Here is a 21,884-nt window from a genome sequence, read left to right as displayed (position 1 = left end):
AGCAGTTAAAAATGAGAAATGAAATTAGATCTATGTGGGCTTCAACGAATTTGTGGCCACTAGATGGCGCCCGAACGCTACTCATCAATCCACTGTTTCTGCAGAGGAAGAAGAGTATCAAACTGAAGACTGGACCAACATGGCGGCCGTTTGCAGACTTGTAAACAAAAGCGCAGCAATGAGACGCCAGTACCTATCGTTCAGCTCCGCAGCGAAGGTTAGATAGCACATTGTGTTTTCTGAGGGGGTTTCTCGTCCAGCATGCTGTAGCGACTTTCATGTCTTGTCTTTCCTCTGGCGTCTGACGTTTTGAAAAGAAAGTAGTGCACGGCAATGAGAAACTAAGCCCATTACAAATTCCTCCAATTCTGCGCTGATTAAAAAAGAATTAAACTCTTGCTCTAAATCGTTTGAATACTTTGTGCTTTGTATACTGTAAAGAGTAAGATACTGCCCCCCCCTATCGTAGAAACGAGCCCTGGTATGTAGAAATCGGATGAGGATTAAGGATTTTATGCCCTTTTATTTTTGTTGGATATTTGCCATTATGCTCTGCCCAGAAATAATTTGAAAATTAGGAAATATGGGACCAAAACCATGAGTGGTAACTGGATGTTAGTTATTAGTTGAGAAGAAAATGTGACGTTTTGACTGTCCCAACTGAGCATGTCCTTTTTTTCAATGATTAATTTAAAAATATATATATATTTTCATGATCAAACTGAGAGAACAGCAGTCAAAATTACTTCACAGAAAAGTATAATAATAAAAATTACTAATTTCCATCCATTTGTTTATAGTTTTCACCAAAAGCTATAAATGGGTGATTTTTGCAGCTGAAATGGAGGAACATTTTGTCAACTTTGTCAGAACAACAGAATCAATCCAATTGAACAAAAACCTTTTAGAAGAAGGAAGCAGTAATGGGATTTCTCAGCAATTTAATTTGAAAAGAACCGTAGCAACAACTCGGAGAAAATGAGATTTTTGGAGACCCGCATTGAATTCATGTCCCGGATTTCTGGCACACAGAAATGGAAAGAAAATGCTGGCTGGCTACCTTCATATTCTGATTCTACATGCATATAATACGGTCTGATCAAGTTAAAATAAAATCACTTCCAAATTATCAACTTTTATCACGATTATTCGAGTTACCCTCTAACTTAAATGAAAATGTACACAATAATCATGGTAATGTGTGCAACTACAGTACTAGTTTTCTTTTCTTTGATTGTATCGTTTCAGCTTTATGAATGAATACGGTACAGTGATTCCCAATCAATGTGCTGTGGCACACTAATGTGCAGAGGTGCCACCCAAAGGTATCCTGTTGCACTAGATTTGGTAAAAAAAAAAAAACAAAAGGGAAAAAAGTGTTTATTAAGTAAAATACATCCATCATCATATTCCTATGCCAATTAATAATGAAAAGAACCAACTAAAATGCTCTTCCTTTAAATGACCGAAGTTCCAATAAACCTGTCGATCCACCTGTTCAGGTTCCTAAAACAGAAATTATGACGTTCTGCCGGTATGTCATATTTGTGTTAAATTAAGCTTGCGCATCTTTTATGATTGTGAAGATGAATTCATGTGGTTGGATCTTTGATTGTCAGAGGGGATTATTATTATTATTACTGTATTATTAATTTGAGACAAGTATATTGATATTTTGAGAAAAATTCAAGATGTATTTTTTTACTCACTTTAAATTTTGCATAACCATGCATTAGGTAATAAAAGAAAATTTCTATCAGTTTTTTAGGGGTATGGCAGAGTTTTAAAATGCTACCATGATTTTTCAAAGTGGTGTAAATTCAAAGGTTTAACAACAGGTCTTTATTCCTCAAGTGAAGAGGTTTCGAACAAAAATGTTCCAGTCTGATCTTACTTTTTCCAAGCACACCTCAAAATTTGAAGAAAATATGCAGGGTTAAGGGAAAATATTTTTATTTTTGCAAGGAATGATGCTGGTAGGGTCTGTTTAAAGTGTTGTATTATTTTATGAGTAGGTTGGCATGAGAGCAGTTCAAACCCTCCCAGAGAGGGTCAAAATAGTGGAGGTGGGACCAAGAGATGGCCTTCAGAATGAAAAGGTGGTGTATTACTTCCTATTTCTGTCTTTCAAATGTTTTTTCCAAGTTGAGAAAAAAAAAAGTCATTCACTCTTTTCTTTGCCAGAGTATCGTTCCAACAGAAACCAAAATCCATTTGATCGACATGTTGTCAGAGTCGGGTCTGTCAGTAGTCGAAGCCACCAGCTTTGTATCGCCCAAGTGGGTTCCACAAGTAAGCTTCTCCCGTCATGGTGATTCCGGTGCAAAATGGAGTCACGCCTGTACACTGCAGCGCTGGAATACATCACAGCCATAAACATTTGCACAAATGAGTCTCAGTCTTTCCCGTTTCAGATGGCAGACCAGGTGGAGGTGATGAAGGGGATCTGTAGGAAACCTGGGGTGTCTTACCCGGTCCTCACCCCTAACCTGAAGGGCTTCCAGGCTGCTGTGGGTATCGAACATTCCTTCTTACGGTGGTATTTCCCTAACCGTGACTTCATCACAGGTGAAGGCCGGAGCCTCCGAGGTGGCCATATTTGGCGCTGCGTCCGAACTGTTCAGTAAAAAGAATATAAACTGCTCAGTGGACGAAAGTTTACAGCGCTTTGACGAGGTTGTGAAAGCGGCGAAAGAAGTCGGCGTGCCAGTAAGAGGGTAAGATGACAAAAATAAAAATGGACACTTTTGGAATAATCTGATTTAACAAGCGTTTGTTGTCCCTTCCAGCTATGTGTCTTGTGTTCTTGGCTGCCCATACGAAGGCAAGATTCAGCCAGAAAAAGTTGCACACGTGAGTTCTCAACTAAATACGTTCACGTATTGTTACGGTAACTGGGGCTTGCACAATATTACAAAGTGCACTTTTCAATTGCTAAAAAAATAAGCCTATTGAAAACTAAAGCACTGAATAATATCATAGCACATTAGGTTTGTGAGTATTGGAGTCGCAGACACGAAGGTACAATCAGCGGCACTGCTGGTGTGCAAAACATACAACAGTAAGTTTCTTTCGGCTTGTCCCTTTCGGGGTCGCCACAGCGTGTCATCTCAGATGAACGCACATATATGTTTGGCACAATTTTTACGCCGGATGCCCTTCCTGACACAACCCTTCTCAGGGAGCGGAGGCCCCAGTGGGATACGAACCAACAAACCCCTGGTTTACCAAATCAGTGCTCTAACCACTGAGCTACAGGGCCTCTGCATAACATACAACACTTGTCATAATCCTTTTAACGTTCTTTACTGATCCTACATGACGGGTTGAACCCGATGAATGCACTAGTCGACTTTACGCGTCAGAATATAACGCTTGAAGTCCACTCATCGGCGCTGAAGAGAGAGTAGCAGTGTGAATTGAAGACATTCTATTTTCTTTGCCAAAATGTTGTCTAGTAATTCACACACAACTACTTGTTAACAAGAATTTTATTGTAGATTTAAAGGTCGATTGTTCCAACACACACCGATCATTGCAACACTGTTGTTGCTTTCTGATCCTAACGTCACTGTGGGTGCTCTACAATGATTGATTATGTTTGTCTTTTTTTATGTGATGTGAGTATCGTAACGAGTCACAAATCCCAGGTTCTACAGTATTGGTGTCTCTGCAGGTAGCAAAGCGTCTGTACTCCATGGGCTGCTACGAGATTTCCCTCGGAGACACTACTGGGGTGGGCACACCAGGCAGCATGCAGGAAATGCTGACAGCGGTGAGCCGCGAGGTGCCACTCAAGGCCCTGGCGGTGCACTGTCACGATACGTACGGGCAGGCCCTTGCGAATATCCTTGTAGCTTTGCAGGTTTGCTATTTTGTTTCTATTTCAAGATCATTGTTAAAATACACTGGGTATGCGTGCAATTTAGTTAGTTGGAGAATTTAGTGGACAGTATATTTAAAGAATATTACCTTCACCATATCGTGGTGGAGGGGTTTGTGGAGCGGTCACGTGTCACAAATTGTCCATATTTTGTTACAGAAGTCCGTGAACACTATCTTGGTACACCTGTAACACTAATGGTTCTGGATATTAAAAGGAAAAAAAAATCCAACATGATTGATTGACAGTGGCGTGTTAAGGTGTCATATGAAGAGTTTGTTTTCAAAACGAGACATAGGCATTTTTTTCAGATTTACGAAACTCGCGCCAAAATTATCCAGCTCCGAATGGATAATTTTGGCGCGAGTTTCGTAAATCTGAAAAAAATGCCTATGTCTCCTTTTGAAAACAAACTCTTCATATGCTGTTATTAAAGTGCCACAGACACGTAATGCATGATTTTTAGTATGTTTTTAATGGAAAAAAAAGGCAGCCGGAATGGACGCATCCATTTTTTACCACATGTCTTAATGTTGCCGTATATGGATTTTTATATCTCCCGCCATGAAAATCCTCTCGAGGCATTTGTTTTGGAAAAGAAGCAGGAAGTGACGTTTTTCCAGACGCCCACACTGGGGGGTTCGTGAGTTAATACCAGTTTTACCGGCGGGAAAATAGTTGCTTTTTGCTGCGTGTTAGCCAAAATGCTGTCTTCTTGTATTGCTGGATATTGCTCGAACACTCGGGAGGATGGATTCACTCTTCACACATTCCCGAAAGACCCAGTTCGTCATGAAAAATGGATTGCACAGGTGCTAAGGACGAGAGCTTCGTGGGTTCCAAATGACACGGAGGTGTGTATAGACCTATTAAAAAAATAATAGTTGGGGCGGGGGACATCGGCGTTGTTCATTGCTGCCTGGAGGTGGACGGGCGGGGAGGTAGTTTGGCTGCGTGTGGGAGGAGAATGTAGCCCCCCTACCTTCCACCGGCCACCGGTATCTGGCCACCCCTAAAGTAGTTACTTCGGCCGGCATGGGTCCGCCTGAGTACGCTACATAGTGTCATACATACGGTCGGGGAGTCTGTTGTTAGTTAGAAGTGATCCGGATATCATCTAAATATGGTTCAAAACGATAGGGTAATGTTGCCCCGGTCACTTCACTCGATTGTGAGATGTTCTCTTCTTCGAAAAGAGCTTCCATGTCAGAAGGGGCGTCGAAAAAAATCAGAAAATCTCTGTTGTTCATCTCCCAAAGCTGGTGCCACAGCGTCTTCTCAATGGCGACTGTCCCAGTGTGACATCTGCAAATGACGTTGCAGGCAATATGGTTGCCACTGGGATGTCAAGTGAGACTTCCGTAACTTTGGGCATGAATGACAACTCTCCGCCAATTTTTTTTTCGTACAGACATTAACATGAATAATATTATATGTAGTTTTCATACTAATATCTATTAAAAAATTTATATTGGCATGTCAGTGGCACTTTAAAGGTTTAATTTTAAGGTTGATGCCATAAATCCATACAGATAACATACAGCCATAATTTATAAATAGTTATGATTATAGCGTAATAATTATGTTGTGCAGTTATCCTTTTATAAAATTTACTGCAATAACTCTCCCACGGTAATATTCCCGACATGGTTTCAAAAAATGGAAATTCAGACAAATTAGGTTGGCAGGTCTGGGTCGGTGTGTCTCAGTGATCCTCAGAGGGAAGTTGTCTGGGGTTTTGTACCACTTGTAGGGTTTGGGTCAGGGTCAATGCTCACCTGGGCAATAACAGACCTGAAAGGGCGTCATTGGGATGACTTTGACTCAGGATGATGTGATTAAATGGGAACAATATTTAGAGCGAGTATGTCTCCTTACTGGCTTGGGACTACCTCAGGATCCTCCCCAGGAAACGCGGGATGAAGTGGCCGGGGAGAGTGAAGTCCAACCCTAGATAAGTGAGAGAAAATGGATGAATAGGGGGAACTTCTCTGGCTCCTTTTCTTGCTTCAATTATGCCGCCTCTCTCCCAGTACAACGTGCTACTACACTAAAGGCACGCAGCTCCGAAATCAAACTTGCCTGTACACTGTAAAAACGCGCATATGATGGCTTAAAAATGTGCCCTCTAGCAAGAATGATGAACTGCAACATTGCGGGGAACACTCCTGTTTGTTTACTGTATCATAGACACACAGATGTACCCAATGATGTGACTCGCTCATATATTTGTTCTTGGCATTGTGTGTCATGAATTTCTTTTGTTTGTAGATGGGAGTGAGTGTGGTGGACTCTTCCGTTGCCGGGCTGGGTGGTTGCCCTTACGCACAAGGTGCCTCTGGGAATGTTGCGACAGAAGATGTTGTCTACATGCTTCATGGACTCGGCATCCAAACTGTTAGTAATTGTCTCTGTTTACAGTGTTTAAAAAAATGAGATGTGTAAAGATAAAGTTGAATGAATAGAGTTTGTTTCTTCAATGTTTTTTTTTTCTTTTCAAGGTGAAGAAAGCCATTTATGAGTAATGAAAATGGTTTGTGTGTTAGAATATGGTAGAACACTGTCAAAAATAAGAAAAAGGTGTCCAGCATAAAGTTTTGATGACATACAATAGAAAAATAATATGCCTGCTAGAAACCAGATTTGGACATGATACCATAAGGAATTCAAAGAGGAAGGAGAAGAAGAGGAAAAAAAAAATGCTGTGTCACTCTTTGTGTGCATATTGAACAATTGTAATGTTTTATGAAACAGGTTATCAAAACTACAGTTGTTTAAAATGTAAGTGACAACATGAAGACTATTTCATTTTGATATTTTCGGACATGGAGTTACTCAAATTTAAAATCAAGTTATTTGGAAGACCTTGTATTATGACTTTTTTTTTTAAATCAGTTAATCTTTAATCCTAATTATGTTCAAAGCGCTTGTTTAGTCTTGTAATAGAAGTCATTCTTTTCTGCCCAGGGAGTGGACCTCACCAAACTGATGGATGCAGGAGCGTTCATCTGTCGAAGTCTCAACAAGAAAACAGGTTCTAAAGTGGCTCAGGCGGCCTGCAAACTGTAGGAAAGAATTCAGTCCTGAGGACTTCCTCACCCTGCATTTCATGAGCACACACAAACCCAAAACCTTCAAGGGTTCTCTTGCTCACCCTCAAAATTTTTGTCTGATGCGTCATCTTCCAGTCATGAGAAGTTCCCGTTGACGTTTGTATGATACTGACGTGTAAGAAATGATCATGTTTCCCGAAATTCTAACTGTATGGTAGCGTAGCTCAAACAGTGCCTTGAATCGTTGCACAAACTATGGAAAGAACCAGTGCCTTCCTCTGTTGTACTTTCAACACCACTATTGTGACTTTATTCGCAATCTTTTAGTAAAAATATGAGTGTAATGGATCGGCAAAATGTTGTTGAAAGGTTTTGTTGCTCCTGAAATCTGAACTTCTATTATTTCCTCTGGCTTTTCAAATACATTTGCAATTTTGAGTTTTTCTTTTTAGTGCCGAATTTAAAGTTATTTATTTAAAAAAAATAATACTGTTTATATGTACATATCATTCTCATGACTGATGGAAATAAACTTTTGTCCATTGTGATGCTTCTCAGTCAATTTCTTGAGGTGTTACAAACGGGTTTGGGTCATGTAGAAATTTTAAGAACTCAGATATTGAGTTGGAGCGCCATTAACCATGTGCTCCCCCAGGTGTTTTGACATTTAAAAAAAAAAAAAACTGTTGCTCCGGTCATTGTTCCAGTTTGTTAAGGAAGTGATTCCTATTTTTTATTTTTCTTTCCAATGCCACACCTAATTGGAACCTGTTGAACAGGCAGGCTGAGATTCTTATTGCAGGCCTTTCACACTTTCACACACACGGTACTAGTACTTTGACTTGGGGTGTGAAATGATCGTTATTTCCAGCTTGGTCAAATTGTCACATGCCACTTAAAATAAGTCAAGTGATTTTTGATCCTGGAGGGCCACAGAAAGACCACAAAACTGGAAACGGCTAAGATCCTGCGCAGAACCTTGATGCGCCCAGGCCTCTGATAGAGGATCCGAGTTTGAAAGGGATGACTGCAAACAATTTTTATATACTGTATATGAAGTAGAGCAGTCGTAGGTTCAATAAATTTAATATGTATAAAAATAAATTGCCAAAATGACATATAATACAATTTCTAGGAGCACTGTAGCTTTAGCCAGCACAGAACTATCAGCAGCATTCCTCTCGGCTGATTTAAATCAACAGTGGTCACGGAGAAGGCGAGGTGGTGTAACAAAAAAAAGGTCAAAACAAAAAACCATGAAAGTTGCTTTTTACAAAGTCATGAATGTGCCTGCTGAAGGTTTGCATGAGGAAATGCTGTACACGCAATGCACTTTGTCAACCTCATAATTCCAGACCCCTAGCCCCCATTAAAAACTGGGAAAAAAAACGGGTTTTGAGCCAGTGAACATAGTTCTAGATGCAGTTCTCAGCCATCGTCGTGTGCTCACATTCCAGAATCATGACCACTTTTTAGCGACTTGGGCCATACTTGCAAGCTTCACCACTACGTCACGATTCTATTGAAAAGCTGGATGAAACCTAAGAGGGCGAACGGCAAGGCGTGCCTAACCTCAAGTCTCTCCCTACCGCCCGCTCACAATAAGTAGAGGGAATCATCTCTATCGGGGTGACGGGAAATGCCTACAAACGTTATTGTATTCCAAAATAATATTCAAAATAATGCTGGCTCTGACATGTACATATTGTGGATGGAGACATCTAGCAAGTTGAGATGCTCAGAAAGAGTCTAAAAGTGTCGGCGTAGGGGCCCACAGCTTCGCTCAGTGCTCAGGGACTCAATTTACAGGAGCTGTCACACACGCTGGTTTGGCTCTTAGCTCTTTTGTAATGACTGCAAATGAATCATGGACCAAGGTCAGCTGATGGTTTTGATCCTCTGTTTCCTTTGCTTTGACTCTCAGCAAGGAGTGGACAGATTTGGGGCAGAGGCCCGAATCTTGTCTTCAAGCTTCAGTGCAGAAAATTTGTACTCTGGTTTATTTGCAGAATTGAAGGACGGAGGCTTATCCTTCAAGTCCACTTTGGTCGGAGGCTGGACGACGCAGTTGTTAAAGAGGTCGTCCATGTAGTCGTCCTGGGCCACGGGGAGGTTCAGTTTGCGTCTCTTCGCCTTGTTGAGAATTCTCACGATTCGCTTGGAGATGAGGTAAATAATCTCGCAGACGTTGAGGACGATGCAGAGCGCAGAAGCGCCCACCATGAAGTAGGTGAAGACTTTCTTCTCTGTGGGATGGCCGATGTAGCAGTCCACGACGTTGGGACAAGGCGACACCTCGCACTTGACCAGCCTGGGGAGGTAGAAGCTGTCATAGACGTGGTGGAGGATGTAGAGGAAGGCCACCTCGATGCCGGTCTTGACAAAGAGGCTGACCAGGTAGGTCCACCACAGGCCGCCGTGCTTTTTGCCCGTGTTGTGGTACAGCTTGGTGCTCTCGCCGTGCTTGGCTTTGTGCTTGCGCTCGCGGTCATCCCGGTAGGCCACGTGCATGACCACCATGAAGGACGGGCAGGTGATGAAGATCAGCTGCAGCGCCCACAGGCGAATGTGGGAGATGGGGAAGTAGTGGTCGTAGCACACGTTGGAGCATCCCGGCTGCTTGGTGTTGCAGTCAAAGTCCTTCTGCTCATCGCTCCAAACCCGCTCGGCCGCCACCACGTACACCATCACTCTGAACACGAACACCACAGACAGCCAGATCCGCCCAAAGGCTGTGGAATATTTGTTCACCCCGCTCAGGAGGGCTTGGAACGTCTTCCAGTCCATGACGATGGCGGTTGGTCAGATATCTTGTCTTTGGAAGGGGTTAGTCTTCACAAGGTCCTGGCTTGAAGAGCAAGGAGAGGACACGTTACAATAATTGCTTCATCAAATATGGCTTGTGGACACACATTTGAACTTCGTAACACATTGTAATCATGAAGCAACACACCAACATGAGTACTTTAACTTGAAACCAGTCTACCTTGAAATTACATCCTTCTTCAGCCAATATTTATTTTGCTTTTTTTTTTTTTTTGTTGCTCCATAAATCAGATTTCACAGATTTCATTGTATACTGTATACAAAAGCAACACAGACTACACTATACAAGGATTCAAAGCCTTGTATTTACATATGTAAAAATCAAGTACTTTGAGTGTTGTATTACCACAATGTGAACAGCAGATCATTTATTATGTATTTACACAATTTAAGATACATTTACATATTACGTGAACAATGATGATCGATGAGAAAGGTTTAATAGCCCCGGGCCTTGCACTGAAGGCACCTTCAATCGTTTATTGATGTTTATCGCATCAATTAAAGACAAGCCTTTTCGTATGATTTGAACGATACGTTCACTTTTCGTATTTCCTATGAACTTCAACTCTTTCCCAAGAACTGAATTCGTACACAACATATTTTACACTTAAGCCGAGTTCTCATTTTCTTGTTGGATCGATTTTCCGAAGTTTTCAAATTTCAAGAACGTTCGCAGTTGGCCCGAAAAGCAAATTTACAAACGAGCTCCAAAGGCACCGGGGAAAAGAGGGTTGGGGTGAGGGGAAAAAGTGAGGTGTGGGCTTACCAAACGATGCCTCAGTCCATTTGTAAAGCGAAGAAGACGATCCATCAAAGGCGGTGCCAACACATTTGTGGCTTATTTTGATGTCCTTATTTTGCCGTGAAACTGAAAAAGTGGCGACGCGGACGAGCTTGAGGATTGTGTCTGTGGGTGTGGTCAAAAAAAAAAAAAAGAGCTGAGATGTCCCTCCCTCCTCGGCCGATTTCACGCTGCATCAGAATAAAAATGTATTCTTGTGCAAAAGCTAATGTGCGTGTAACCGTGATGCGTCGTTTGGTCTCTGTGTTACCAGGAACTAAGGGCTTCCTTTGTGCGGACTTGTTTCCACTTGCTTCTTATTCACCTTATTCTTTTTTTTTTTACCTGAGCCAGAAGAACGTGCAAGAACAGGAACGCAGGCGGAGGCCCCCATTGTGCTCCTGTGCGTCATCATACCTGCAGGATGGACTCACCCCCAACGCAAACTCACTTCATGATATGGCTGCAATACTTAGACAAATACTCCACTACTCACCGCCCCCCCCCCTCAAAAAAACAAAACAAAAACTGTGTAGGCTATAGTTTTACATTTTCATCTGAAAGCTTAACGTCCAGTTACTCACTAAATATTGTATATAACAAAATGGAATGGAAAAGGGCGATTGAAAAATCAATTTTTAAAATACTTTTTTTGGTCTGTTTGTTTTTCAAGGTCCCTTGCAACATCTGTTTTTTAAATATTTTGTAACTAATTTTGTTAACACTGTTGTGTTTTGTAAACAGAAAGTTAATCTGTATTTATTTTAGAATGTAAAAACCAAAACGTTGAGAAAGATGTGCTAAGCTGAGTGCACAATATAGCATCTGGTTTATATTCTTCTATTTTTCTCATGTTTTGTGAATGTGTGACCAAAAAAAAATGGGCAAATCCTTTCATGAAAATTTAAATTCCGTCCGCATTCGTAAAGAGCACGAACGCATGGAGCCACAAAGAAATCAAAACAGCTTTTTTAACTCCTCTCGAGTATACAACATGGCCACCCCTCTTTTGACCTCGGAAAAGAAACGTCAACATGAAAAGAACACCGGGTCTTATTCTGGGTTTGAATCCCGCCCATCCTGCGGGTTAGTCCGTGGATGCAATCTGAATAAAATGGTTGCTCTTCCCAAACAGTAGACACATTTTAGATTTTTTTTTTCTTGAAACTTCTGGAATTAAAGTTGAAAGATAAAGTCAAATCAAAAACAAAATACATCTCCACTTGAGTAAGTCAGATCAACAAGTCAGAAGCCTGCAAGTGTTGTCTTGTCTATGTGGATTCTGAGTCATCCAGGTCTTGGCACGCCACAAAGGTCCAATCGTGTAAATTGCAGCTTGATTTACCAAACAAGTCAACACTTGAATACCGGAGTCTCTTTTCAGGCATGTTTATGATCAACTTTAGCTGTTAATGCAGCAAATATGCCTTCATTTTGCATCCACTTTTCATCTGAAAACCCCTCCCAGCAAGTCCAGCTAAGCGCCACAGAGGATTTTCTGTAAGGCCACAGAAAAAAAACTCTCAACCAAACTCATAAAAATCAAGGATCAGGAAACACTTTCCATCTGGCAAATCACAATGTTGCAATACAGAAACTGGTTTAAAGGCACCATAAAAATAAATAAATAAATAAATAAAACGGGAAACCTAATGAGCAAGCTAACTGAAAATATTTTCCCATTGTTCTCCCAAACATCAGAGAAACTGCGGCACACTTCCTGTGATAATATAAAAATTGGAGGCTTCCTAAATTGTTGGGGGGTGGGGAGGAACAACTTTGCCATTTGCATCGGTTGAAACGTTTCAGGGCCAGGGTGAGGAATGTTTGTCCTGTCACCCAAATGAGGAATTCTGAAATAAAAAAAACCTTCGAGGTCTAGCAGGCCTGAGCTAAAACTCACAGAATATCGCCAGGAATCCAAAGGAACCTGTTGACACAGATCTTGTTTGAGATAAGGGCGGAGAGAGACTTGCATTTGGGCTCCATTTGAAGAACTGGTCCAAGCAGTCTGTTTTGACACACCTGTAGTAAAGGAACAATTTCTCAACTTCTTCCAACACGTTTCAACAAGATCAACCCACACAGCAACGTCACAAAAATGTACCAGGACCAGGAAGAGAAGAAACCCGGAAAGTTGTCACCATTACCGGCGCATTAGCAAAGCGCTCAGTTGCTATTTTTTCAATAAACGAGGGCAAAAACACCTTCGTTCATATCGGCGCTTTCTTTTACACTCAGCATAAATAAGGTTTCCAGTACAAATAAAAAAAGAACAATCAATCGACAGGTAGCACGCCAGAGAATTCCTAAGCTGGGTGGGCCCCCACGTCAACAGGGCTGATTCAAACCAAAGACCAGAAAGGCTCCTCCCCCCCCCCCCACAGTACCAATCGACCCTAACAAAAAGGATGTTACTACTGGTAACATGACACACAACGAACAACACAACATTGAGCGGAACCCCAATATATATATTTTTTTTAAATCGAATGAACAGAGGACAGGGCTCAACAAGTCGAAAACAAGTATTTACTGAAAATATACACATCTTAACAGTGTAAAAACAAGTATCTTGCATACTAACGTGGTGATAAATTACATACACAATGTAAAACGCAAATGTACATTCGCACACCCAAACATACAAATGGCTAGTGGACAAAAGTATTGGGACAGGACCACACCGGAAGGAAAAGCGGAAGCAAAAGAGTACCGATTCAATTCTTCTGGGGAATACTTAGATACTTTGGGAATGACTCTTGAGTAACAGTTTCTGTTGTGGTTCAACCCAATGGTACATGATGGCGGTTAACGCAAGGAAGTGACTTAGTCGTCGGTTTAATGATCGGTAGGAAATGATCAGTTGACGGTGTGGAACTGATTGTTGGGCAATTAGAGAAACTGGGGCCTAAATGGAGGGCAGTACTTGGTAGCAAACTGTACTCCATTTGGTCTCAACTAGTTAAGAAAGTACATCATGTCAGATTTGGGAAGTTGAGTATGACGACGCTAGCGTGGAAACAGGAGTTCAGAACATTCAGAGTTCCCATTTCATTCAAAAGTAAAAGACATCCATAGAGTTTATACTGAGTTGAAAAGACTCCGCACAGTTTGAATGAAAACATTTGGAGGTTTGGCACCGGCCACGGAGGAAAATCTTACACAGAAACCACGTGGGCGTTTTGGAGACCACAGGATCCAAAACACAGACTGAGTCATGCAATGCTCTCAAAGCTCACTTTACACAAACTTGCCTTTTGCAGTGAAAACACTCCAGTGAAAATGTGCCATCGTGGGGCAAGAAACATCCCCCCACCCCTCAAAAAAAAAAATCCAGACAGTAAGAAGTCAATCATCAGATCAGGGAAAGTGCCTGCCTGCCTCAAGTCTCAAGTCTTTGCCTGTATTATTTCATGATATAGCCACGCTGTAGGCAGGGGCCGGGGTTTCCAGCGTGTTCTTTTGAGACATCTTCAGGTTGTTTGACTCCATCAAGTTGCTGCCGCTGGTGGTCATAATGTGGTGAGAGTAATGGACGGCCGTGAAGAGCTCGCGGCAGCGCTTGCCCACCAGGTAAAAGATCTCCAGAAGCGACAGGAGGATGCAGGCCAGGCTCGTGACCACCATGAAGATGGTGAAGATTTTTTTCTCGGTGGGCCGCGAGATGAAGCAGTCCACCGTGTTGGGGCACGGCTTCTGCTCGCACTTGATCAATAAAGGGAAGTCGTAGCCCTCGTAGATATGGTAAAGGAGGTAGACGAAGGTGGCGTCCACGCTGACTTTGAAGACCAGAGTCAGGACGTAGGTCCACCACAGGCCTCCGCGCTTCTTGCCCGTGTTCTGGTAGAGGCGGCGGCAGTTCTCGCCGTACTTGAGGCGGTTCTTGCGCTCGCGGTCCTCCCGGTAGGCCACGTGCATCACCACCAAGAACGAGGGGCACGTGACGAAGATGAGCTGGAGGGCCCACAGCCTCACGTGGGACACGGGGAAGAAGTGGTCGTAGCAGACGTTGTGGCAGCCCGGCTGGAGTGTGTTGCATTTGAAGTCCTTCTGCTCGTCACCCCAAACCTTCTCGGCCGCCACCACGAACACCAGCACCCTGAAGACGAACACGATGGACAGCCACACGCGCCCAAAGGCCGTCGAGTACTTGTTCACCCCGCTCAGGAGGCCTTGGAGGAAACCCCAGTTCATGGTGAAGAACTTCTCTTCTCACTTTCTTCCTGCCGTAGTGAAAGTAGAAAAGGAATTGGAGTTCCATTTTCAGTGGGGCTCGCTCACACAAAAAGACACATAAACTTAGCAACAGGTTGTCTTTTAACATTTTAGTGCTATGGCAGTAAATTATATACATGTACGTTTGTATGTTCGTGTCCGAAAGAGGTAGCAGATTCATAATTGGGGTCTTTATGATTTGGGAATGTGAAGCTGTGATCTCACGTAAAACAAAACGAAAGCAAAAGAGAGCCATAAAACGGCCGAAAATAGCACGATTACCGGGAGCAGGCCACGCAGACGACAAACCTCACTTTAATCTCGAAAACTTCTCGTTCAGTTCTATGACAAATCAGGGTGGTTGCGTTCAGGGAACCAGAGTTAAATCGTCACCGTATACGCCGAAGCAAGCCAAGACTTTTGCAAATGAGCTCAACACAAAGTTAACGAAGACGACAAAACGGAATCCAATTTGCTGTTCGCATTTATTTTTCATAATTTGGGTACTTACAGTGCAGCGCCGCGGAGCAGAACTTGATGGTAGCTCACCGACAGGAGAATCTGGGCGCAGTTGTCAACAGCATCGACGAGTGGAGGGAGGAGCTGCTCCTCTGCCATGTCTTTTGCAAAATGCAAAATAATGCAACCTGCCTGCCTGCCTGCCCAGGTGGGGCACAGTCAGGACACCGCCATTTCCAAAGCGGAGCTCCAAGACACCTTCACTTGTCTCTTGCGTTCCCTCTTATCCTCAATGTCGGCTGCAGCGGAGGAAGGGTACCCCACTTTTGAAGAGATTTGAGGGCCGTTCCTCACAATATTGCTCAACAATGGTTTTGAAAAAGAAACACATTACCCTTGCTTTCACACAAATGTAAAAGTCATCTTTAAGAGGTATGGCTAATTTATTAAATGGGGTGATTTTTGACCCATCCACAAATAAAAGCACGACTACAAAAAATATTTCTTTCATAGATTCCAACGCACATATAGCTGTTGTAACGTAAGGCACAATTTCAGTGTATTTGCTCACCCTAGTGGGGAGGTTGGTTAATTGCGTTTCGCGTTTTTTTTTTTTTTCAGCCCTCGAACCATTGTTGTTCCTTGAATGAGATAATATCTTATCTATTTGTAGGTTTAAGCCTTTTCATACTGCGCAAACATGCCAAAGGAGGAAAAACAACGCACCAAACAGTGACTTTTACGTAGTGGAATGTACAGTACACACAGTAACTCACTCATTAATCAAATGAAAATCTGTTTTCAAAAACTTCTGGATGTATCAGAACAACCTGGTATACCACCACATACATTTTGAAACAATAAATTATATGGTTTTTTATTTATTTTACCAAATGAATACTAATGAAAGCACTTTACGTCAATTCGTGCTGCTTCTTCTCACAACAAAACAAATCAAAATTCGTCCATTTTCCATGCAGTTTATCCTCACTGGGGTTGCGGATGTGCTGTAGCCTATCCCAACTGACTCTGGGTACACAGTATTATTTAATTCAAAAGATTAATTTTAAAATTTTCTTGACATTTTTGTAATCAGGAAGGGCATCTGGCCTAAAAACTGTGCCAAACAAATATGAGCGTTCATCTGAGATGACATGCTGTGTCGACCCCTAACGGGAAAAGCCGGATGAAATACATAGATGTCTATTTTGAATAATTTATTAATGAGCTCACAACATGTTGCGTTACTTTGTTTTCGGCTACCGAAGGAGTTCTTGGGCAAGTCGCTTGCTTAGCTAAATGTTGTCTTCACATAGGCTTCCTTAAAAATGCAGAGGAACTGTGCACTGTAGAATGGAAATGGAAAGTCAGCACACCCTTGCTCAAATGCCAAGTTTTGTCACATATAAAAACCACCTACTAGTATTTGCCAGCCTCTTGGGAATCTCCCTGACCAGTTTTCTCTGTATCATTTTTATCAATTTCTGAGGAACAGTTTTCTCTGTATCATTTTTATCAATTTCTGAGGAACATTCAGTTCTTGTCAACGTGGGCCCAAATTCCCTGACTTGAATGATACACAGTATTGAATTCCATGGAGATTGTTTTATTTTTCTGCACTCTCTCGTGTTGTGTAAGCATCACTCAACATCGCTTGCATCATAAGATGTGACGACAAAAATCTCAAGAAAAGGATTTAGATTGGATTCAATCATAGGAACTTTACATGGTGCCAGGTGTGTCCTGATTCCCATTTAATGTGTTGGAATATGGTTAATACTGAATCCCATGTCAAATTATGAAAGGGTGTGCACACTTGTCCAATCACATTATTTCTGTTCATTTGTACTCTCCTCTCTATAACAGACTGTTTTGTGGGTTATTAAGTCAGATTAATGATGGAAAAAGATTGAACTGTTTATCTCGCTCATTTTTTTTAGGTCCCCAAAACAAATTAGTGTGGACTTTTTTTTGTACATTACCTGAACAGTCTGATCATCATGGAAGTGATCGGAAAATTGTCTTACAATTAAGCATAATTCAGAGACTCACAGGAAAGCTAAAATACTCGACCATTTTTCAATCCAGAAAATGTTGAGTTTGTAAATAAATGGGTGACATTTTTTTGAACAACCTAAATTTTTCTCAACTTTCTGCAAAGGAATACGATATTTGATACATTTTCCATCTTTTTTTTTTTAATTTGGGACAGTATGTGCAATCCCAATCCATTTTAATGCATGAAAATACAGGCTATTACAAAGGATTTTGAGTTGTATTCACTTGTTAAAAACATGCAAGTAATCTGAACACAACTATGGAGTTAATTTAACAAGTAGCCCTTTGAAGCAGTTAGTTGTCCCTCATTATTTTTATCAAGGCGCACCATTGAGTCCAACTGTTGCGACTTCTTTATTTAAAAAAATGTTTACTAAAATATTTACATGGAGAGAGCTCTGGGCTCAAGAAGTAAAGGACGCAAACCATTCACACACAAGTTCAAACAGGTGCACAAAGTTCTGTTTGGTTTACACACACTCTCCACAGTCTGAGATGATCACTTTCTGCTTTGTCTTGCCATCTTTGGTCCCCTGCGCCTGCAGAGTAAAAATGATTTTTGTCAACCGACGAGAAAACCTGTCCATTTCATTTGCTTGGTCGTGAATAGTGGAGCTGTATGCCTCATTATGCCGAAATCATTTTTCTGTGCAATAGTGGACTTTGACACACTTACTCTGTATATTCACAATGTGATAAACAGTTCTTGAGATTGCAGATGGACAGAACAAGATTTGAGAGGGGACAGAAAAAAGAGAACAGAGGGAGAGAAAAAAAAATTCCAACAAAGAATGATGGCGCCACCCGTGCCGAGGGACCGACGGCTGTCCCGCCAGGTTAATTTCAGCAGGACAGTAAATGAGGTGTGAAAAGAATAATTGAAAAATTGTTCCTGGGGTATATTGAAGTAACATTACAAATCCCCATCCATCCATTTTTTTTGCCGATTATCCTCAAGAGGGTCGCGGGGAGTGCTGGAGCCTATCCGAGCTGCCAGGATGCGGGGTACACCCTGAACTGGTTGCCAGCCAATCGCGGGGCACATGGAGACAAACAGCCGCACTTACAATCACACCTACGGGCAATTTAGAGTTGTCCAATTAATGTTGCATGTTTTTGGGATGTGGGAGGAAACCGGAGTGCCCGGAGAAAACCCACGCAGATACGGGGAGAACATGCAAATTCCACACAGGCGGGTCTGGGAACGAACCCGGGACCTCAGAACTGTGAGGCCAATGCTTTCCAGCTGACGTGCCGCCCCACATGGGAAATGTTATTCCTTTTTCTGCATGCATGACATCATTTATCAAATATATTGGGCCACCCTTCCCTCCTTTTCCTAAACCAGCCATAATCGCAAAGCTCTTTCATGTCACATCTTGAGATTTCTTCATTTACCCCTCACCTCCATTTCACGAAGCACATCCATCCCCTCCAGCAACTCTCCGAAGACCACATGTTTTCCATCCAGCCAGTCTGTTTTGTCAGTGGTGATGAAGAACTGAGAGCCGTTCGTGTTGGTCCCAGAATTGGCCATGGAGAGCTGTCCTGTGATCACCGCAGACAAAGTTAAATCACTCGACCGGGGAATGTGCCAGTGAACACGAAGCATGAAGCTTATTATTAACCAGACTGGGCTTTCTGCACCTGGAGCAGTGTGTTTGAGGACAAAGTTTTCGTCGTCGAATTTCCGGCCATATATGGACTTGCCACCAGTGCCGTTGTGGTTGGTGAAGTCGCCTCCTTGGCACATGAACTGGGGAATGATGCGGTGAAAGCTGCTCCCTTTGTAGCCAAACCCTTTTTCGTGGGTGCACAGACAGCGAAAATTTTCTGCAAAATAAATCAATCCGTTCCACGTCAGTCTGACGTCTGCCTGAAAGCACCGGGCTGAGAAATGCACATACCTGCTGTCATGGGAACAATGTCAGCCCGAAGGAGGAAGCGAAGCCTCCCTGCAGGCTTGTTGCCGATCTTGATTTCCATGTAGACCTGTGGATTAATCCTGCCCTTTTTAGCAGGGGGCTCAGCCTGGAGAAACAAATAATACTCATCACTCATCAGGCTTGGAATCTTATGTTTTTCACAGTCGAAGGCGAGTTATCCAACCTCTTGTGCAGCAGTATTGCCGGTTTCTCCCGCCGCTTCCACCTCAGCTTCTTCTAAAGTCTTTCCTGAGAACTTCTTCAACCAGTCATCATCCGACCACACTAAAGGAAGAAAGGAAAGACCCCATGCAACTCGGGACCGGAATCTCAGTTCAACAAAGCAATCACTGTCATCATGTACTTACCTGGTCGAGAGGATCCCTCTTTGATTCTCATCGGCTTGGCGATATTGACACGGACTGTCCGACCGAAAAGCTCAGATTCATTCTAAAACAAGTATGGAAGCACAACAGAACATCATAACGCGATGACCTATTGTTCACAGTACATTGCCATATATATGTCTGCTGTAGCACAACACACTCACCATGTTATCAATAGCTGCTGCAGCATCCTGTGAAACGTGAACAAAGTGGGACACAATAAAACGCTTCTTGTGACTGTAAGTGCAAGCATTCACCAACTGTTGCATTAGTTGAATTATGGAACTTTTTTGGGAAAGAGCAGAACACTCCATGTGACATATCAAACTGTTAACAGACAGAGCAGCTCGTAAAGAAGTGAAACCTCAGACATACCTCTGCCAACTCAAACTCAACAAATGCGAAGCCTCTGTGTTTTTCTGAAAATAAGAGGATAGGACTCACTGACACAATGCAGCTTATCCACAACTATTAATTGTAACAAGATGATGCAGAGAAAAGGGTGGAGCAATTCTTGTTGGCTGTACCTGTCTCATAGTCTAATGGTATTTGGATATCTGTGATGTCTCCGAAAGGGATAAAAGCAGCATGTAAAACTTTCTCATCCACTTCCTCTGCTAGCCCACCTAAAATCAAAGGCGCAGCAAAACGTCTAATGAACAAACAAATTCACCGGGTTATTATTTCTAATTCCCTAACTTTGTTACAAAACTAAAGAATGCGCATTTCGTCTACGTATTTGATAGAGGTATTTCAAATGGGCAGTTTTTGTCGTACTCGTTTCCAAGCACGATAAACGGTTATATTTTTGTACCTATATTTTATAGTATTTATCGTCAAAAATGTTTCATTATTAAATAACGTTGCAGACATGGAACACCCACCAACATACAACACTCTTTTGCTTGCCGCCATATTGGAAAACACCTTTCAACTTTGACCTATGCCTTGATTGGTTTAAACCAATCTGCAGCTTTACCGCGGTATAGACTATTCACTAGATACAATCGTGTTTTGTATCAGCGCGCTCACCATTTTCCTACGTAGCAGCCATGTTGGGAAGGTCGTCACTTTAGTGAAAGGCAATGTAACTTGCTCAATTTTGTACGGAAGCGTATGACTGCCACACCCAAAAAAAAAAAAAAAGGTCGCGTTTCACATAATTTTGTGAAACGTATTGTAGCGCCGGAGAAAAGGAGTCGGAGGCGGAGTGTCGGACACAGGAAAAAAAAATGTTTTATTGGCAGAAATCAAAACACTACTCGCAAAACGGCGGGAACTCTGTGAAATGCCCACTCCGGAAAAGCAACAACAAAAACAGTCCGTGCGGAACCCCGCACCCCAACTCGAGGTCTCGCGGGTGTCACAAAATTATGTGTGACGTTTCACATAATTATGTGAAACGGATCACATAATTATGTGAATTGTATCACATAATTATGTGAAACGTTACCCCCAAAAGACTTCGGGTTCGGGTGGGTGGAGACCTTTTCGCGTTATATATCAAACATATACAGTCCTATATATCTACCCAGATCTTCAATAACACTCCTTCATCTTTACTAAAAATGATGTAAGATTGAAAAACAAGATGCGCGTTAATCAGGCTTCTCCGAATTGGCTCCGCCAGGGACCTCAACCAAAAGTGACTGCTTCGAAACGGTGTTTCTGCAGGATGAATAGTTTGGCTTATTTAAAAGGTTTGATTAAATAAGTATGCGTACTCTTAGGCGTCATTTAAAATGCATGGGACTGTTCAGGAGAATTAATCAGTGCGACCCATTGGAGGTTGCGTTATTTGTAATTGATGAGCTGGAGGGCCATGAAAGGCTCCACGGATACAAACTACATCATCTCCACTGCATCCAAGCCGGATATATTGTGACCCAGAGCACCGTCAGACATCTGCTTAAGGTTTTAGACCCCCGTGGTGTTGCGCAAAGGTGGATAAATTTTTTCTTTTATCAGGAATGTTATAGCCTCTTACTGAAAACTTTAATTGAACTACTGAACCAAGAAAGGCAAACTATTTAACAAATGACTAAATTTTGGAAAATGAAGATGTACTTGTTTTTCAACATTTCTCATTTTTAAAGGAATGAGATTGGTCTTCATGCCTCACCCATAATGAATACAAATAAAGCAAGAATGAATAATCAGTTCCTCATTTGCAAATGTGTATTTATTTCCAATTCCGTTTCTATTTTGGTCACAACATGCAGAACAGTAGTCACGAGATGTATCTTCAAAACAGTGTATAACCAGTTTTTGGTGAAATTTAACTAACATGGT

General features: G+C 42.1%; 4 protein-coding genes across 11 annotated transcripts; 1 reads left to right on the top strand and 3 right to left on the bottom strand.

The window, feature by feature from the left end:
• Nucleotides 1–88: 88 nt before the first annotated feature.
• On the top strand, nucleotides 89–7,484 carry hmgcl (3-hydroxy-3-methylglutaryl-CoA lyase). 2 transcript variants are annotated; one of them, XM_061843099.1, is made up of 10 exons: nucleotides 89–217; nucleotides 2,016–2,099; nucleotides 2,185–2,292; nucleotides 2,415–2,510; nucleotides 2,569–2,717; nucleotides 2,790–2,853; nucleotides 3,677–3,865; nucleotides 4,633–4,737; nucleotides 6,155–6,280; nucleotides 6,851–7,484. In XM_061843099.1, the coding sequence occupies exons 1-10, from the start codon at nucleotides 140–142 to the stop codon at nucleotides 6,950–6,952; spliced, it is 1,101 nt and encodes a 366-aa protein (XP_061699083.1). In that variant the 5' UTR covers nucleotides 89–139; the 3' UTR covers nucleotides 6,953–7,484. The 2 variants fall into 2 exon arrangements, with proteins under 2 accessions (XP_061699083.1, XP_061699084.1); XM_061843100.1 differs by lacking the exon at nucleotides 4,633–4,737.
• Nucleotides 7,485–8,005: 521 nt separating this feature from the next.
• Nucleotides 8,006–12,572, bottom strand: gjb3 (gap junction protein beta 3). Of its 3 annotated transcripts, none has more exons than XM_061843104.1 (3): nucleotides 12,450–12,572; nucleotides 10,532–10,672; nucleotides 8,006–9,784 (listed from the first exon to the last, which is right to left on the bottom strand). In XM_061843104.1, the coding sequence occupies exon 3, from the start codon at nucleotides 9,721–9,723 to the stop codon at nucleotides 8,857–8,859; it is 867 nt and encodes a 288-aa protein (XP_061699088.1). In that variant the 5' UTR covers nucleotides 9,724–9,784; nucleotides 10,532–10,672; nucleotides 12,450–12,572; the 3' UTR covers nucleotides 8,006–8,856. The 3 variants fall into 3 exon arrangements, with proteins under 3 accessions (XP_061699088.1, XP_061699090.1, XP_061699087.1); XM_061843106.1 differs by lacking the exon at nucleotides 12,450–12,572 and adding an exon at nucleotides 10,892–11,002; XM_061843103.1 differs by lacking the exon at nucleotides 12,450–12,572 and having other exon boundaries at nucleotides 10,532–10,863.
• Nucleotides 12,573–13,064: 492 nt separating this feature from the next.
• Nucleotides 13,065–15,781, bottom strand: gjb10 (gap junction protein beta 10). 2 transcript variants are annotated; one of them, XM_061844619.1, is made up of 2 exons: nucleotides 15,276–15,781; nucleotides 13,065–14,772 (listed from the first exon to the last, which is right to left on the bottom strand). In XM_061844619.1, the coding sequence occupies exon 2, from the start codon at nucleotides 14,741–14,743 to the stop codon at nucleotides 13,961–13,963; it is 783 nt and encodes a 260-aa protein (XP_061700603.1). In that variant the 5' UTR covers nucleotides 14,744–14,772; nucleotides 15,276–15,781; the 3' UTR covers nucleotides 13,065–13,960. The 2 variants fall into 2 exon arrangements, with proteins under 2 accessions (XP_061700603.1, XP_061700604.1); XM_061844620.1 differs by lacking the exon at nucleotides 15,276–15,781 and adding an exon at nucleotides 15,047–15,235.
• A 1,841-nt stretch (nucleotides 15,782–17,622) lies between these two features.
• Nucleotides 17,623–20,811, bottom strand: ppie (peptidylprolyl isomerase E (cyclophilin E)). 4 transcript variants are annotated; one of them, XM_061844562.1, is made up of 10 exons: nucleotides 20,625–20,811; nucleotides 20,120–20,218; nucleotides 19,968–20,011; nucleotides 19,757–19,877; nucleotides 19,575–19,656; nucleotides 19,391–19,491; nucleotides 19,189–19,312; nucleotides 18,929–19,114; nucleotides 18,687–18,829; nucleotides 17,623–17,820 (listed from the first exon to the last, which is right to left on the bottom strand). In XM_061844562.1, the coding sequence occupies exons 2-10, from the start codon at nucleotides 20,126–20,128 to the stop codon at nucleotides 17,752–17,754; spliced, it is 879 nt and encodes a 292-aa protein (XP_061700546.1). In that variant the 5' UTR covers nucleotides 20,129–20,218; nucleotides 20,625–20,811; the 3' UTR covers nucleotides 17,623–17,751. The 4 variants fall into 4 exon arrangements, with proteins under 4 accessions (XP_061700546.1, XP_061700544.1, XP_061700545.1 ...); XM_061844560.1 differs by lacking the exon at nucleotides 20,625–20,811 and adding an exon at nucleotides 20,477–20,613 and having other exon boundaries at nucleotides 19,757–19,783; XM_061844561.1 differs by lacking the exon at nucleotides 20,625–20,811 and adding an exon at nucleotides 20,477–20,521.
• Nucleotides 20,812–21,884: the final 1,073 nt, after the last annotated feature.

Source organism: Syngnathoides biaculeatus, chromosome 15, assembly GCF_019802595.1.
Source record: "Syngnathoides biaculeatus isolate LvHL_M chromosome 15, ASM1980259v1, whole genome shotgun sequence".
NCBI lineage: Eukaryota > Metazoa > Chordata > Actinopteri > Syngnathiformes > Syngnathidae > Syngnathoides > Syngnathoides biaculeatus.
This window is presented reverse-complemented; position numbering and strand designations above follow the sequence as displayed.

Excerpts from the sequence above, each read along its gene's own strand:
- hmgcl (XM_061843099.1), top strand. The coding sequence starts at position 140 with ATGGCGGCCGTTTGCAGACTTGTAAACAAAAGCGCAGCAATGAGACGC. Across the intron at positions 2,293-2,414 it reads CGCCCAAGTGGGTTCCACAA|ATGGCAGACCAGGTGGAGGT; the intron begins GTAAGCTTCTCC and ends TTCCCGTTTCAG. Across the intron at positions 4,738-6,154 it reads GGGTTCCAAATGACACGGAG|ATGGGAGTGAGTGTGGTGGA; the intron begins GTGTGTATAGAC and ends TTTTGTTTGTAG.
- gjb3 (XM_061843104.1), bottom strand. The coding sequence starts at position 9,723 with ATGGACTGGAAGACGTTCCAAGCCCTCCTGAGCGGGGTGAACAAATAT.
- gjb10 (XM_061844619.1), bottom strand. The coding sequence starts at position 14,743 with ATGAACTGGGGTTTCCTCCAAGGCCTCCTGAGCGGGGTGAACAAGTAC.
- ppie (XM_061844559.1), bottom strand. The coding sequence starts at position 20,465 with ATGTCTGCAACGTTATTTAATAATGAAACATTTTTGACGATAAATACT. Across the intron at positions 19,313-19,390 it reads GCAATACTGCTGCACAAGAG|GCTGAGCCCCCTGCTAAAAA; the intron begins GTTGGATAACTC and ends TTGTTTCTCCAG. Across the intron at positions 18,830-18,928 it reads CCTCAAACACACTGCTCCAG|GACAGCTCTCCATGGCCAAT; the intron begins GTGCAGAAAGCC and ends CGGTGATCACAG.